Source organism: Myotis yumanensis, unplaced genomic scaffold (assembly GCF_028538775.1).
Source record: "Myotis yumanensis isolate MYYU_CA2020_CCGP unplaced genomic scaffold, mMyoYum1.0.hap1 SCAF_14, whole genome shotgun sequence".
NCBI classification, from domain to species: Eukaryota; Metazoa; Chordata; class Mammalia; order Chiroptera; family Vespertilionidae; genus Myotis; species Myotis yumanensis.
The window spans coordinates 41289133-41304779 of record NW_027223765.1 but is presented as its reverse complement, the minus strand read 5'-3'; the positions used below and the strand labels follow the sequence as shown (position 1 = coordinate 41304779).

The 15647-nt window shown below is 49.8% G+C and overlaps 1 protein-coding gene across 2 annotated transcripts in view; it reads right to left on the bottom strand.

Moving 5' to 3' along the window:
• CACNA2D3 (calcium voltage-gated channel auxiliary subunit alpha2delta 3) overlaps positions 1 to 14384 on the bottom strand; it is an 812027-nt gene extending 797643 nt beyond the window's left edge. For both annotated transcript variants that reach the window (XM_070390783.1, XM_070390784.1), the window contains exons 1-2: positions 14263 to 14384; positions 13537 to 13618 (exon numbers count right to left, since the gene is read on the bottom strand). In XM_070390783.1, the coding sequence (XP_070246884.1) occupies positions 13537 to 13618; positions 14263 to 14384 (204 nt within the window). The remainder of the gene's footprint in view (positions 1 to 13536; positions 13619 to 14262) is intronic.
• Between the last annotated feature and the right edge of the window lie 1263 nt (positions 14385 to 15647).

Below are 15647 nucleotides of genomic sequence, written 5' to 3'. Positions count from 1 at the left end.
CTGTGGGCTCAGTGCAGGACCCGGGCTAGCCTTTCCGATTCACTGTGACACCTGGGGCAGGCCACCGAGTCTCCCAACCCACAGGGGAGGGGCTGGTTCTCAGAACGACCTTGCCAGCCCCGAGGTCTCTCATTCCTGGTCCCGTCTGAGTGAGCAGCCAGGCACAGCAGGAAGGCAGAAGTGAGCATAGGATTCTGGTCACTGCAAGGCCACATGGCAAATTCCAGGTGTGATATGACCCGAGGTGCTCCGCAGAGCAAAGGTCATCCTGGAAGCCTCACGACACCATAGAATAACGTCCCAGGGAGAAGCTGGACGCAGGAACCCTCCAGAAGCCCCCAAACGCCATACCCTGTTGACTCTGACACTGGGAGAAAGGAGGGCTGGAGCTAAACATCTTTTGGCAAAACTGCCCCCCATTAAATCCATATAATTTAATTCCCACTTTGCAGCCAGCTGCTCCCCCTCATCTCGGAGGGGCTGTGCTTGGTGCAGGCTTTATTTTAGGCAGCTCCCGGGACTAGGCCTGGGGAAGAGAGCAGGCAATTGCACCTGCAGGATGCAAATGCAAATGCGAATCACCCAGCCTGGATTTATGGCCTCTCCCAAGGTCTCCTCCTACACGGAGGTGCCGGGCACAGCCATGTAGGGCACAGCCAGGATGTGGTCCAGGAGTGGGTAGCGCTGCTCTGTGGATGCTGCAGGTACGTGCGTGCAACAGACGAAGAAGCAGCTCTGATCACCTGCAACGCACACACTCAGAAACCCAGTCCCAATGACGTGAAAATAAATAAATAAACAAATATAAAATCAAAGGAAGCCACACTAAGAAGGTGAAATCATGCTCAGCAAACAACGTGCAACATCTTGAAGCTGGCAGGGCCTCAGAGAAGGCCAGGTAACGGCCCTACATGAAGGTGACGGGGACAGAAATAAAATCCATTTCTCCGGAATGTCACTGGGAATGTGGCATTGGCGCGCTCCATGGAATTAGCTGCAGCAGCTTCCTAATTGCCTGTGCAGAGCTGCCTCCCCCAGGTTGATGGTGGCGGCTGCGCGGACCCATCAGTCTCGCTTGGTGCTCCGCGTGCACCCGCCCAGCACTGCGGTGCTCCTGCCCAGCACTGCGGTGCTCCCGTGGCAGCTGCTGGGCTTGGTGCTGCGGAGGTACCGGGACCCCTCAGCCTGGCGGGGAGGCTTCTCAGGGAGACCTGGCCGTGTTTTCTGGGTGCTGACCGAGATGGGCTGGGGGGCTCCTGGGACGAGAGGAGGCCGCGGGCTGGGAGAAGTGAGGAGCAGCTGGCTAGGCTGTCTGGCAGTCCCTGCTGGAACCCAGGGGCTATGGGTGAGGGACAGGCTCGCAGGGCTTCAGAGCTGGACTGCTGTAGCTGGGAGGCAGTCTCCGACTTCCGGTGGCATCCACGCCTGATGCTAGGGACCCATAAGACCCAGCATTGGAGAGTAAATGAAGAAAGGGATGGGAAGGACCTTGTTCTTAGCCTGTGCTCAACAGCTTTCTTATTCTCATTACTAGCCTGTGAGCACCAGGAAAAGGCTCCCCTCCACCCTTCCTTTGTTCATCTGTATAGTCACGCATCCACAACAGCCCCTGAAGCCCACCCCGAAGACAGCTCTGTGCCCCATGCCAAAGAGGGTCCTCTCCTCCCCGAAAGAACAAGCCTGCCCCCCGCATGGGAATTTAAGGTCTAGCTTACCTGCCTCCTTCTCAACACCCCCCATGGAGAGAGATTAAGGGGTCCTCAGGATATCACACATTCCCAGACCTGCCTAGGGCATGAACGGATCTGCCAGACTCATTCCATGCAAAATAAAACTGACCCTGCTGAGTCCAAGGGCTGTGGCCTTCAAGCTGGCTGTCACTCATGCAGAAAAACAGAACTGTAGCGTCCCAGAGGGAAATAAAAAAACATTCAGGACAGAGAGACGAAGAATGGGAATAACAAAGGCCAAGGAATTAAAATTGACAAAGTACTTCCCAGCTCTGCGCTGAGACTGTTAGATGTCAACAAAGCGGATCCTCACCATGACCCCATTTGACAGGTAAGGAACCTGAGGCCTGGCTGAATAGGAGCTAAGCTGGATGGCAAAGCCAGATCAGTCTTGTCCCCAGGTCCCAGGGCCCACGCTGGCTCTTCCACAGAAACATCCATTACCATAATGGGGAACGCACAAAAGGAAATTTAACCAAATTCAATGAGCTTCTCAGAAAGGCTTCTAAGAGTCAGACCTAATGAGCTGAAATCAAAAGATCAGTAGCATCATTTTATTGTAATAAAAGAGAGAACTGTAAAAAGCTAGAGGGCTTACTGGGCCCTGCCTTCAGTCCAGCCGTTGCCCCTTTTAATTCTGCATTATGAAAGCAAATGACTATGTACCCAAACATTTAAGATTTCGGTTGGGGAAAGGATGAGAGCAGGAGCAAGCCTCCAACAACCGCCCGGATGGACCAACGCCAGGCTGTAAGGAAAGCTCAGGGAGAATGCTGGTCCTGGGAGGTATCCAGGGGCCCTTCCTCAGACCCCAGCCCAGGTGCCCAGGATTCACATGACCCAGGCTCCAAGCCTGCCTCTGCCACCAGGAGTGATGTAGCCTGAGGCAAAGTCACGCTGTCTGTCTCCATTTCTGCACTTCTATAACGCAACCTCAGCCGGCTGGCGTGGCTCCGTGGGTTAGAGCGTTGGCCTGCTCACGGGAAGGTAGCGGGTTTGATTTCCAGTCAGGGCATGTCATGAACCTGGGTTGCAGGTTCAATCCCAGCCCCAGTCAGGGTGCAAGTGGAGGCCACCAACCAGTGTTTCTCTCTCACATGGATGTTTCTCTCTTTCCCTTTCTCTCTTTCTCCCTCCCTCCCTTTCACTGCCTCTCTGAAATCAATGGAAAAAAATATCCTTGAGGACAAACAAATAAAAGAGAAGAAAATGCAACCTCAGAAGTAGTTGTGAGGAATTAAATGAAATAGTACAAATAAAGCACATGGCACAAAATACAAAGTACCTGCATCATTTTTAGGATGACTGCCTAAGGAGCACTGATGGGGCTCTGTGCTGGGCAGTGTTACTGGAGGTCACAAACGAGGCCTGTGGATGGCCTATTAGCTCTCCCCCATGTGAACAAATTGCTATCTTCAGCAGCAACATGCCCTGGTACATGGCAGCAGCCACTGTGGAATAATAATCATAACAACAGTAACCAAGAGTAACGATAGCCCACCTTTTCTAAACTCTTCCTAGGAGCCACTCCTGGCCAAGCATCCTGTGTGCGGCTTCTCAGTCAGACCCCTCCACTCCTCCTAGAAGTTAGTACCACTGTGCCCATTTGACAGGTAAGAACACTGAGGTTCAGTGACTGACTTGTCAGGGTCAGATGACTAGTCAGCAGTAGCATCAGATTCAAACCCAGACTAGTCTCACTCTGATCCAGACTCTCACCCATTCACAGTTCTGCCCTCCCAAGACCAACCACCTCTCTTTAAAGACTTTTAAAATCAATGAACTCTAATTTCTAACACTATATATTTTTCCTGTCATTCATAGGGTATTTGTTTCATGCAAAAAAACCCCTGAAAATCTTGCTGTTGAAGTAAGAAATCCAGCATGGGTCTGTAATTCTGAAATTCCTGTTCTGGAAAATGTATGTTGCTGGTTGTATTTTGAAAAGGTTAGTGAGCTATGAGCCCTTTCCTGAGAGGATTACCCCTGATTTCAGGGTGACCAGATGACTCCTGATGTTCTGAAACACTTGAACTTGGACACAGACCCTGGGAATTTCAAGGAGTTACCAGTTTTTACCAACAAAAGGAAACAACCCATGTATATTAAAACACCCACACACACATTCGCCCACGCACACACACACCCATGCACCTGTAAAGATTGCCTGATAGTCATCCCCTAGCAGTGTGCCCTCAGCCAGTGTGCAAAAGTGTAACATTCCGAAAGAAGCCCAGACCGGCACCAAGGACAGTCAAACTTCAGCATGACCATCCCAGAAGCCAGGCGACTACCATTTATTGGTCAGTGGGGCGAAAGCCTCTGCCCACAGAGCTGTTTGTACCTGGTACATGATGCGATTGTATTGTGCTAACAGAAATTCCCCTGATCATGGAAACTGGTAGGAAGCTAAGAGCAAAGCTGTATGTTAAGACTCGTGGCCAGACTTCCTACTTTCAATGGATTTATTGCCTCCCACCTATTGTTCCTTCCTACAATATTTTTCCACCTCTGCCTCAACGCAGCACAATGGAAAAGGCACTACGGATGGCGTAGGGACACAGGCAAAAACCTGCCTGGTGTTTCTGACTCTCACTTTGCTTTGCAAATTACAATACAATGTTATAGCAGGAACAAACTTGAATCCCACAACTGGGCACTTTTACTGAGCAAGGGACAGGATGAGGAAATTTGGTGGGGGGCGGGAGGGTGAGGAGGGGGGAGGCAAAAAGAATTTTACCTCCTCAGAGACATAATAAATGTTATTGTTTGCCATTGTACCCATCATATTAAGTGTGGGTGACACGTACTGCCTTAATTTTATGAACTCATCATGGGATCAAAGTGACTACAATTCCAGGCATTTCTCTTGTTCTTCATTAATAATGAAACAAGACTCTATAAATGAGAGAGTAGCTGGAGAGCTACAGCTTCCCATGTGCCACGTATCATTCTAAACTCTTCCTGTGTTATATCATTTAATCCTCCCAGAGCCCTCTGACACAGGGGCTTTCATTATTAGCTCTGTTTTGCTGATGAGCAAACCAAGGTAAAAATGGTGCCACCTCACTTTCTTTCATTACTGACTTCTGACTTTTGGTGTTCATTAGAATGGCTTGATGCATAAACAATTTTTAAAAGTTATGCGACTACAATAGCATCCCCTTCATGATTTCAAGATGCTGGTACCTATGTTTACACAAAGAGGGTGGCAAGTGTCACTCATTCAAACTCTTGAAGGAGATCAGCAGAGGACTGCAGATGCTCCAAGGCCAAAACACAACACAGAACGTGTCAAGGCAGCTCTGAAGAGGGGGCGGGCAGAGCTGCGGGAAGAAACAAGGAACATGGATGCCCTTCAGTGCCTCCTGATGACAGATGGCGGCGGCCCGCGTGCAGTGCAGCATCTCCCTCCCTGACTGGAGGAAAGACTCCCTGCCCCAGCGAGGTGCCTGGACCCCGAATGGCCTCTTCCACTGCTCCTCGGGCGCTAGGCAGGAGAAGGTCAGTGTCCCCCCAAGGCCAGCAAGAAGAATTCTCACAGGAGGAAATGCCTGGCCTGATGTCCTAGAGGATATCTGGATTAATGCATGTCTGCAGCAGCTGCTGGGTGCACTTTTACAGCAGGAAAAGCTGCTGGGTGCTCCCGGCTGTCCCTCTGGGCAGTGCAGCAGACACAGGCATTCCTCGGCCTGGCCCACTGCCTACACAGCTGGGTGAGCCAGGGAGGAGTGACCGGAAGACCCTGTGTGAAGGGTTCCTCTGGGCAATTCCCCGGCCCTCGGGGAGAAGGGTGCTGACCTTCCAGAAGACTTAACATCTGGACAGAGGCTGTGTCTGCTGCTGCCTCCTCCTACTCTGAAGTATTTGGTCTCACGGGTTCCTCCCCATCAAGTGCCAGGTGGGCTCACCTGCCTACACCCCAGCACCCAGCACTCACTCACCCATTCATGCACTTGCTTGCTAACTCAGTCCACATGTATGTGTGGAGCCATACCCCATGAGTGCTCAATGGCGTTATCCGAGGAGCTGGTATTTGTGTCATGCAAACAAGCATGACCTCAACAACTCGCTGGCATGAAGCACTTAAGTGCCAGGCACTGTGCTAGATGCTCTGAATATTTTATTTTATTTAATCCTCACCACAGCCTGTAAGGTAGAAGGTATTGATCTCCTTTCACATTTGCAAGTACAAGCTCAGAAATGTTAAAATACAAGGTGACCCAGCTAGGAAATGGCAGATCTGGGACTTACATCCAAGTTCTGACTCCAAGCCGAGTCCTCTCAGCTGTTATCCTAGGCTCTAATTGTTTCTAAAGTAATTTCCCAGATGTTATCTCATTTAAGCCTCCCAAATACCCAGGAGGTAGAGAAGGCAGGTACATTCACATTTTTTCAAATGGGAACTGAGGTCAAAGAAGAGCACACAGAGGGGAGAGGCCACAGCACCGTGGACTCTGCAAGCTCAGCTTGGTCACCTTGGGGAGGCTGCTTAACTTCTGAAGCCTCAGCTTCTAAATCTGTAAAATGGGTGACTGGTAGTCCCTGCCTCCTTAGGTTGTTGGGGGAACTGGATGGCATGACATATGTAAAGTACTTATCACAGTACCTGGAATGCAGGGACACCCAGTGAATGCTGTTTTTTATTATTTGACTAGAGGCCCGATGCACAAAATTCGTGCAAGGGGCTCAGCCCTCACAGCCATGGCAGCTTGCCTCAGCCCTCGCACGCAGCCCCGACTTCATCTGGAAGGACATCCGGAAGAACATCTGGAAGGTCGTTCTGTTGTCTGGTCTAATTAGCATATTACGCTTTTATTATTATAGATGAAATTATTTGCCCAAGGCCACTCAGAAAATGCCTACAGAAAACATAAAAGGACGGGTGCCACCGCTCCTAGGCCAGTGACCTTACCTTTAACAACACTGTGTCTCCAAAGATGTATATCTCTGAAAATGCTCCACGCTCTCCACCTATTACAACAAAGATGAGCAAAGGATGCCCCCTAAACTGACTGCAGCCAGGAACCTTAAATTAGGCTGAGAGGACCAGTGACTCAGCACGGGGGGGGGGGGGGGGGGTACCGAACTGAGGACGGCCTCTCGCACAGTGGGTTTTCCCGGACCCAATGAGCCCTTGGCTTGCCTTAATGCTTGAAAGTCTTCATAATTTTTTAACAAGAGGTCTCATGTTTTCCTTTCACACTGGGCCCTGCAAATTATGTAGCTGGTCCTGGTCTGAGCAGATCCTCAGCTTCCAGCTGCTTATAAAATCTCATATGCTGGACAAATCCACGCCTGGTGGACCGGGTCACTCGGTTCTGTCCTAGCTCCCTGGTGTGCTCCCTCGGGCCCTGCTCTCCAGCAGCACAGAGGACAAGAACAGTCCTCCTATCAGCAGGCAGCATCTGGCACATTCTGCGATGAGCAGCATCCATTCTTATTGGAACACACATGCACACACAAACTTAATAAGTATAATGGCAATGACATGTGCAAGCCCCGAATATCGACTGGCAGTGGCTTCACGAGAAATGGATAACCCAAGACCATCCACAGCCCTGCCCAGCTTGCCTGTCCAGGGCATTTACATGAATAGCAGCTCTTTTAACCTTGGGAGGGTAGTTTTCCAATAGCAAATGCACAAAGTGAAGAAATAGCCAACTATGTCTTGTCAAGAGATAATGCTCTCCTTTCCAATTTGGCCTTGAAATGCCCAGTTTGGTTTCTGAGTTATTTTCATAATCTTGATTTGGGGTAACTGGGGAAGCCATGCAACATATAAAGTTAATACACCCTATAAATGTAATGCCATAGTTAAACTGCCTTGGAATGAGCACCCAGAGAGTGTTGTTCAAAGCAAGTGAAAATCGAAATGTTTGCCATTTATTGAAAACATACTAGACCCTTTTCAAAGCTGAATTTGTAAAATAACTTTTTTTCTGAAAAGCAGATGTGCTGGCTATGCAGGTAAAAATCCCCCCAAACACATCAGCTATGCAGATGCCTAGTCTGCTAAGGGTGGGGTGTGGCCCAGGTAGAGGACTGTGTCAAAGAGGGGCCCTTAAGTCTGGCTTTACATTTCAGACACAACCCCCCTCTGTCTACTGGTCTCTAACTGCTCAGGAAAAGCAAGGGACAGCAAGCACCCTCCTCTTCCCCCACCTCATTTTCTTCCCTTGAAGAAGAAGCTGACTTTAGTGGGCCAGAGGGCTGATGAAGATTCTATGTGTTGCCAGGTATGAGTTGGGCCAGGGCTGATGAAGATTCTCTGTGTTGCCATTCAACTTCTCTTGTTGAATGATGCATAAAAGCATCACTCGAGTCACTGGAGATGAAACACAGGCCACGTGTCTCTTGTATAAAAATTACATTAAAATGAGGGAGGGGGAGGAATCTCATATGCAAATTCATAGACTGGCATTTCTAACATCTATTTCATTTTTTTTCTCAGTCTCAGCCATAGCAGACCTCTAAGTCACATCATAGTGTCCCAGGAACACACAACCTGTGGACTCCGGAGCCCGTTCTAACAAGCACTGTGACTGCAGAAGATGAGGGCGGTGCCTGAAATAAATGCCTCAGAGGTGCGTGCTTGGAAAAAGAAAAGGGCCACTAGTGGGCACCTGCAGTAGGAAATCTGGATTAATGACAGACCTGACGCAAAGGATCCCTGTGAGAATGTACGCTTCTCTAAGTAAGCCCAACACCCCAAGCCATTCATTGACCACCATAAGTGGGAGCATTAAACACCACGTGAGGATCAATCAAAAACTGAAAAAGAAAAAGGCTGAACCCCAAACTTGCACTTATTTGAATACAATAGACCACCTGGTAGGTGCTCAGGGTAATGGTTTTATTCATCCTGATACACAGCTATGTCTTTATCACAGACTGGAAACATTAATTGTGCTTGCCTGTGCCTGACAGATTTCATAATTATTAGGTGGTTTGATATTCATGTGTTTGCCTAACAGCACCCTGGTATTAGAATAAATAAGATAAAATACAATATAAAAGTAAACCAGTTTGATATCACCATAGTAATTGATCACAATTGATTAGCACATGGAAATAAAAGTCTGAAGTTTGCCTCTGACAAGAGCACCATATTTTCATTTCCCTTATCTGACTAGCATGTGGAAATCTGAGGAAGAGGCTGTAGCAGTTCCTGATGAGAGAAAAAGCAGAGCAGAAGTATACCTGGCAGAAAAGAAAAAATTTTTTGAGGAAAAAGAAAAAGAAATGAACAAAAGGGGCTCAAACCAAAACTGAGCAAAGCCATAAAAAAAGAACTTTCTCTGAACAGGAAGTGACCATGTACCAGTTTATAGATGCAAGTAGATATATGCCTGGGGAAGATGCTCACACTGAATTTTAACTGGTTTGCCCTGCCCTGCTAATGTCCTGATGCCTGGGCTAATGACACCAATAAACTGCCCTCAAAGTTTGACAATGGTCATTTCCGCCCAGCTGGTGTGGTTAAGTAGTGACCTATGAACCAGGAGGTCACCCTTAGATTCCAGTTCGGGCACATGCCCGGGTTGTGGGCTCGATCTATAGTAGGGGGTGTGCACGAGGTAGTGGATCAATGTCTCTTTCCTTCTCCCTTCCTCTCTCTAAAAATGAATAAAAACATATATTTTTTAAAAGTAAAAGAAAGCTGTCATTTCTGAGATTTCAAGACTCTAAAAAATAATCTGCCAGGGAAAAGTCCAGTAACTGAAGTGGTGCCGAGACTTAAAGCATAGGCAGCATAGGGTGAATGCATTAATCTTGCAGGATGACAAATAACTGTATTTATTCAACAAAAATGCTCAGCTAAGTGGCACCTCCCCCATAAAAGCAATCTGTAGGGCGAGCTTCAGGCTTCCTAAGGGCAGCAAGCACTGCTCCCCAATTCCTGACAAGTGTCTACTCCTATTTAATTATTCAAACGTCCATCGATTCCCACATTGATAAAAAAGTCATAATTATCAAAGTGGCTTAAAGAGCCAGCCTTTTACTTTGCTGACTCTGCCCTGTGGAAAGAGACATCAAGTTTGTGTATTAAAGCCGCTCTCTCGATAAATAGTTGATAACACAAAAACCTAGTTGTGCATTCCAAGAAGGGCTGCAAGGGGCATCCAAGGTAAATGTCAATGCTTTCCCAGCATTACTGCCACAGACACACATTACCTATATTTCTGCTGTGTATTTATCCACACAGTTCTGGAAAATGCAATTGAAACACACTTCGTTCCCATGAACAAGCATTCCCTGAATGCAGGACTGAATAGAATGAAACACCCAGCTCCTACCAAATTGTCCCCAAGGAGGATGAAATGAGAATCATGCCAGTTTAATGCCTTTTCTTGTGAATGTTAGGGCTGGGGAGCCCGGGAGTTTAACAGCCTAGGTTATCTGACCTACTAGAATGCCTCCCACTGAACCCCGGTATTAGAGGGGTAATGAAGCCATGCCTCCCCCAAAGAACCCAAACAAAGCACATTCTTTGGGGAAAATGAAGCGAGATGGAGGAGCTGAATCCTGGCATGAATATGTCAAATAGGAAAGTTAATTAAAGGGTGAAGTGAATCGAAACCCCTGCAGTATCTGCAGCTCAGGAAGGCAGCATCCAGGCACACAGCCACATACCAGCACCTTCCTTCCCGGGCCCGCGCTCCTGAACCACAGGATGGCCTCTCAAGATTCAGTCCAGCTCCAACATCCAAGCCATTCTGTACTGAAAACACACAACTTCGCTAAAACACGGACTACTGCATTTTATAAAATAAAAGATTTCCTCTTTGTAAGGAACTAATAGGTTGCTATTCCTGTGCTCAGCAAAGACAAAAAGGAGGAAAAAAAATAAGAAAAGTCTGGCAGTGAATACCTAATACATTATCATAAGCTAAAGTAGCAAAAGCCATGGTATGAAATATAGAAACAATTAATGAAATAGTCTCCTTTCTGAAGCCACAACAATGAGGCACATTATTAACTATGTGTATTTATGTTGAAGTCAGTGATAATTCTGCTACCACCCATTAAATTACCTAATAAGAACCTATTACCAAAATGGCAGTTTTCCCTGTCCTCAAACACCTTAAAATAGATGGCCAATTATTACTTAACTTCTACTCACTATAACTACTTTATAAAGTTTTTGCCTTAGTGCAAAAAGTCCTAAAGTCCCATGCTAAAAATGAGCATACTACATCCATCACAACAGGAAGTGTCAATCAGAGAAACTACACAATAGAGTACATACAATTATACAGTGGCCTGCAGTATACCTCACTTAACTGAAATTCAACGTTCAATGTCCATGCCTTAAAAATGTAATTACAGTCTATTATGCAACACAGTATTGTCACCTTTGAGTCCTCTTAATACAGTCGGTGTTAATGCATTTTTCAACCAAGTTTTCTCGGTCATTTTGAGAGTATCTTAACTGTTAAAGATGCAATGCTATAATGGAAGGATGCAGAGAGTTTTGACTTAGAGGAGTAATTTCCCATGCAAATGGCCAGAAACTTGAAAATAAAGAAGAGAAAGGCAACCGGCTCCTTGCTTTTCCAAATGATGCTATGCCTCCCACACTCTGAGCACCTCAGATCTTTTCTCATTCATCCTGTGAAAACTCTCTAAATCAGTGTTCTTTGCTAATTTTTAAAATAGTCATACTTGGGGGCAATGGAATAAGACGGCCAAAAGATAACTGCAAAAATGCTCCCCGATGTGCATTGTCTAATGTGCCCGGCCCATCATTCATGGAAGTACTTGCCTAGCAAGCCAAAGCCCTGGCTACCTCAGGATTCCATGGCCGGTGATTGCAATCCAAGAGCAAGAGCAGATACCCATCCTGGAACCTAATGCTAAGCAACACCTCACCTTCCTCGCATCAGATTACCAAATGCCAGGCAACAGCAAGAACTGACAACAAAGCCATAAACAGCTGGAAATAATTATACAATTGTCAAGCTGCAAAGATGACAAAAGCAAAGCTAGGCTTGTGAATTCACTATCAGAAAGGATGCTGATGAGAAGGTAAGAGAAGCATTTTAACTGTTTCCAATTTGCTATTATAGAGAAGCCAATAATATGGTTGATGGGGTTTTGTGCATTTTGTGTGAGTGTGTGTGTGTGTGTGTGTGTGTGTGTGTGTGTGTGTGTTTTCACTTCAGAGAGAGGAAAAATATATATTTCATGTGCTCCTACAAAATGTGAACTAGAAGATATGTAAGCACAACTAAAAAAAACAGTCACGGGCTCTGAAGTAATGCTTTCAGAGTTGTTACAACTCCACTACAACATGCAGATGAAAAATATTTCTTTAAAGTTATACAAATATTCTCTTCTTTAAAAGCATAAGAAAAATACACAGACAATGCGATAGTCCAGAACTCTCCACATAACACATCTGACACATGGGCAAAACGCCAAGGCAGGGTACAGACTGGTCCAGAGTAAAAGAATATGAGCAAAAGACGCAATCCTTACAAACTGAGAGAAGGTTCACGGGTCTGTAAATTATCATCGTCCATAAGGGTACATCAGAGCCTCAAATTTTTATCAACTGCCTTTAATTCAATGAACTCCTTCCCCAAATAATGGAGTTGAGCAAACAATCTGCACAGTTTAAAAGAGTATGGCTATTGGCAGTTTTTAAACCAGAATAACATTCTATTATGGGCTGGTATTTTATTACGATATTTAAATTTCATGTGACAAACTGTTTCATATACTGTCCCCAAAAATGCTCCTCTCTGAAGCGGTATGCCATAAATAAAATACGTACTTGGTTACCAGGCAGCATGCATAACACATATGTTACATTGGCCCAAAAAGCACATTTTAAAATGCTTAAAAGTTAACTTAACAATTTAAGCTGTTTGTACCCATTTTCAGAGAATTATCCCCTCAAGGCCAATTTTGTTTTCTATCTTTAAGAGAATACTTGGATTAATCCTGTTGATTTGTTAACTTGAAACTCTTTTAACCCCTCTAATCTCTCATTCCCAGGCCTTTATTTTTTTTCCTTTCTTTTCTTCTTAGAGAGGAGGGCAAAGAACCATATATCACACACTGTAATTTTGAACATAATGCTGTCTGTTTGAATTAAAATTGATGCCGCTCCTGATAAAAGCCTAATAATCAATTCCCCATTCTCATTACTCTCCAGAATTATATGGACGAAGACCAATTTCTTAAGTTTGCGGACCACTCTCCCAGGTTATTACCCGGCAGTGCAGCTGAGTGGAAAGATAACCATATTCATTCTCCTTATCTGTAATGATGTAATGCATCCCAGCCCTGGGTCTAGATGATTGGGGAATAATGGGATTGTACAACTGCAGGGATGACAAACAATAGTGCAGCGCCTCTCTCTGATCCACTGAACCCCAGCCTCCCAGGCAGGCGAGGTGAAAGGCACCGCCAAATAGGCACGGAGTCTGGACCCCTTGGATGAAGTTAGCATTTCCTGGCCAAGGAGCATCTGCTCTGGCACTGAAACGGCAGTACCGACACCGAGAGGAGAGCTGTGCAGAAGCACCGAGTTTCAGAGCCCCGGCCAGGACAGTGCCTGTGAGTATCCTGCTTTTCTTTGTGTTTAGAATCAAGTGTCATCTAAAAATAGCCAGCTGGTAGGGAGAAGTCACCGCACCGGGCATTGCCAAGAAACCGGGGATCAGGGACACCTCTGCTAACTGATGCTGCCGGGGGTTCACGTTTGTTTGGAAAACTAAAACTGCCTCCATTTTCTGTGCTGGGAAAAAAAAAAAAAATCCTCGCTTGCTTCCTGCCACCACAGAAACCTTACCTTTTGCAGAAGCTGGGAGCCGGAGTACTTAGCAGCGATGGATTTTATCTCCCCGCCGAAAGCCGAGGCCCAGAGCTTCACCCTGCAAGGGAAAAGGGCACAGGAACCAATGTAACCCCGTGTCACAGCCAACGCGCACGCACACGCACCCGCGGGCTGTGGCTGAAGGAGCCGGGAGAGAGATACACAGGAGAAGGGGCGAGGGGGAGGGGGGGGATGAAAGAAAAAGCACCAAACTGCAGAGCACGGCGCGGGAGGGGGCACGAGGGGGGTCACATAGTTCAAAATGTGCAAAGTCTCCCAGGCTGTCTGAAAAGATCACTGGGTTTTATTTGAATAATTGCCCGAGAACTTACCCACCCCAAATGGGTATCACCTGGCCAATACTCGTCGGAAGAAGCCCACCCATCCTCCTCCCCCAAAAGAAGTGAAGGTGGCAACGACGGGGTAAACAACCGGCCCATGGAAGTTGGGTTCAGTAAACAGGCTTCAAAGTTGGCGCTGTCACTTGAGGTGAGCCTCTCCAGGTCCCACTCGCCAGCCCGGGGGTCGGGGCTGGAGGGTCCCACCCCAACCTCGCCGCCCGCCCCGCTCCGCTCCTGGAAGGAGTGCAGGTGCGAGAGGCGAGGCCGACGCCAGCAAGACCTGCCGGCCGCACCTGCCGGCGCCCAAACTTGAGCACAGCGGGTCGCGGGTCCCCTCCCCGGGCGCGGGAGCTGCACTTACACGGAGAGCGGGATCTGCTGCTCCGAGCGCACCGCGGCCCCCAGCGCGGCGTAGAGGAGCGCGGCGGCCAGGAGCGCCCGGGGGCCCCGGGAGGCGCGGCGCGGCCAGCCCGGCCCGGCCATGCTGGGCTCCCTCCACGCGCGGCGGCGGCGACAGGAGCGGCCGCGGGAGCTGCGCGGGGCGGCGGTGGGCTGCGCGCTGGGCTGCCTGCTCCGCGCTGCCCGCCTGCCTCGCGCGCCCAGCTCACTTGAGGAGCAGAAAAAGGAGCGGGCGGGGTGGGGAGAGGGCGGGGAGGAGGAGGGAGGGAGGCGGAGGGGGAGCAGGCGAGGAGGAGGAGGAGGAGGAGGAGGAGGGAAGCGCGCCTCTCGCAGCGGCGGCCGCGGCCCCGCCTCGGCGGCCCGGGGGAGTCCGGCGGCCACGGAGGGCGGGTGGGAGGCGCCGCGCGGGCGGGGACTCGCCAACTCGGGTGTCCTTGGCCGCAGCGAGCGCGCCCTGCCCCGCCCCGCCCGGCCACTGCGGCCGCCGAGTTCCTCCAACTCCGCAGTCCGCCGCCGGGGCGCGCCTCGGGCCGGGCCGTCCACGCTGGGGCGGCTGGGGGCGCCGGAGGGAGGCCGAGGCGGGCGCAGCGCCCTGCACTTCGTGGGTGACAGCTCGGAGCGGGCGCGCCGGGTCCGGGGCAGGGGCGGCGGGTCGGTGCCGCGGAGCCTAGAGATAGCGCGACCCCCGCCCGGCCGCGCAGTTTTCCTGAGAGAAGGCGGGTGAAGAAGCAAAAGTCTGAAGAAGGAGCCGGGTCGCCCGCGGGCGTTGGGGTGGGGACGGGGCCGGGGACTCGGGGCTCCGGCGGGGGCACGGCTGCGCGGCCGCCCGCAGCGCTCCTGGGCCCGCGGCGCTGGCGGGGAAGGCGCGGAGGGCGGCGCGCGGCCGCGGTGCAGGGAACCGGCGCGGGGACCGGCGGGCCCGCAGCAGAGCCGCCTGGACGCGCCGAACCCGAACCCGGGCGAGGGCTTGGGAACAGCTGGCACTGGATGGGCCTGGCCGGCGTCCGCGGGGCTGCGGGAGTGGCGGGGCCGGGGTGTCCGGAGCGGCAGGGAGCAAATCGGGCGCCAAGTCCTCCCGGACGGGCAGACTCCTTTGGTTTGGGAATGAAAGACCCCTCTGAGAGCCAGGGGTCCCCTTCCCCACTCGGACCCCAGCCACCGGCGGAGGCGCACTGGGGCAGCCCGCAGAGGAAAGGCAAGGTGAAAGAAGTCGGGGTACCCCCGGCGCCCTGAGAACCAGGCTTCCCCGAGGCCTCGGGACCCGGCTTTGGAGCCCCCTGACCCCCGCGCCAAGTCTGGGGCGTGAGTGGGAACTTTGCGGAACCCTGGCGCCGGCCCGCAGTAAGG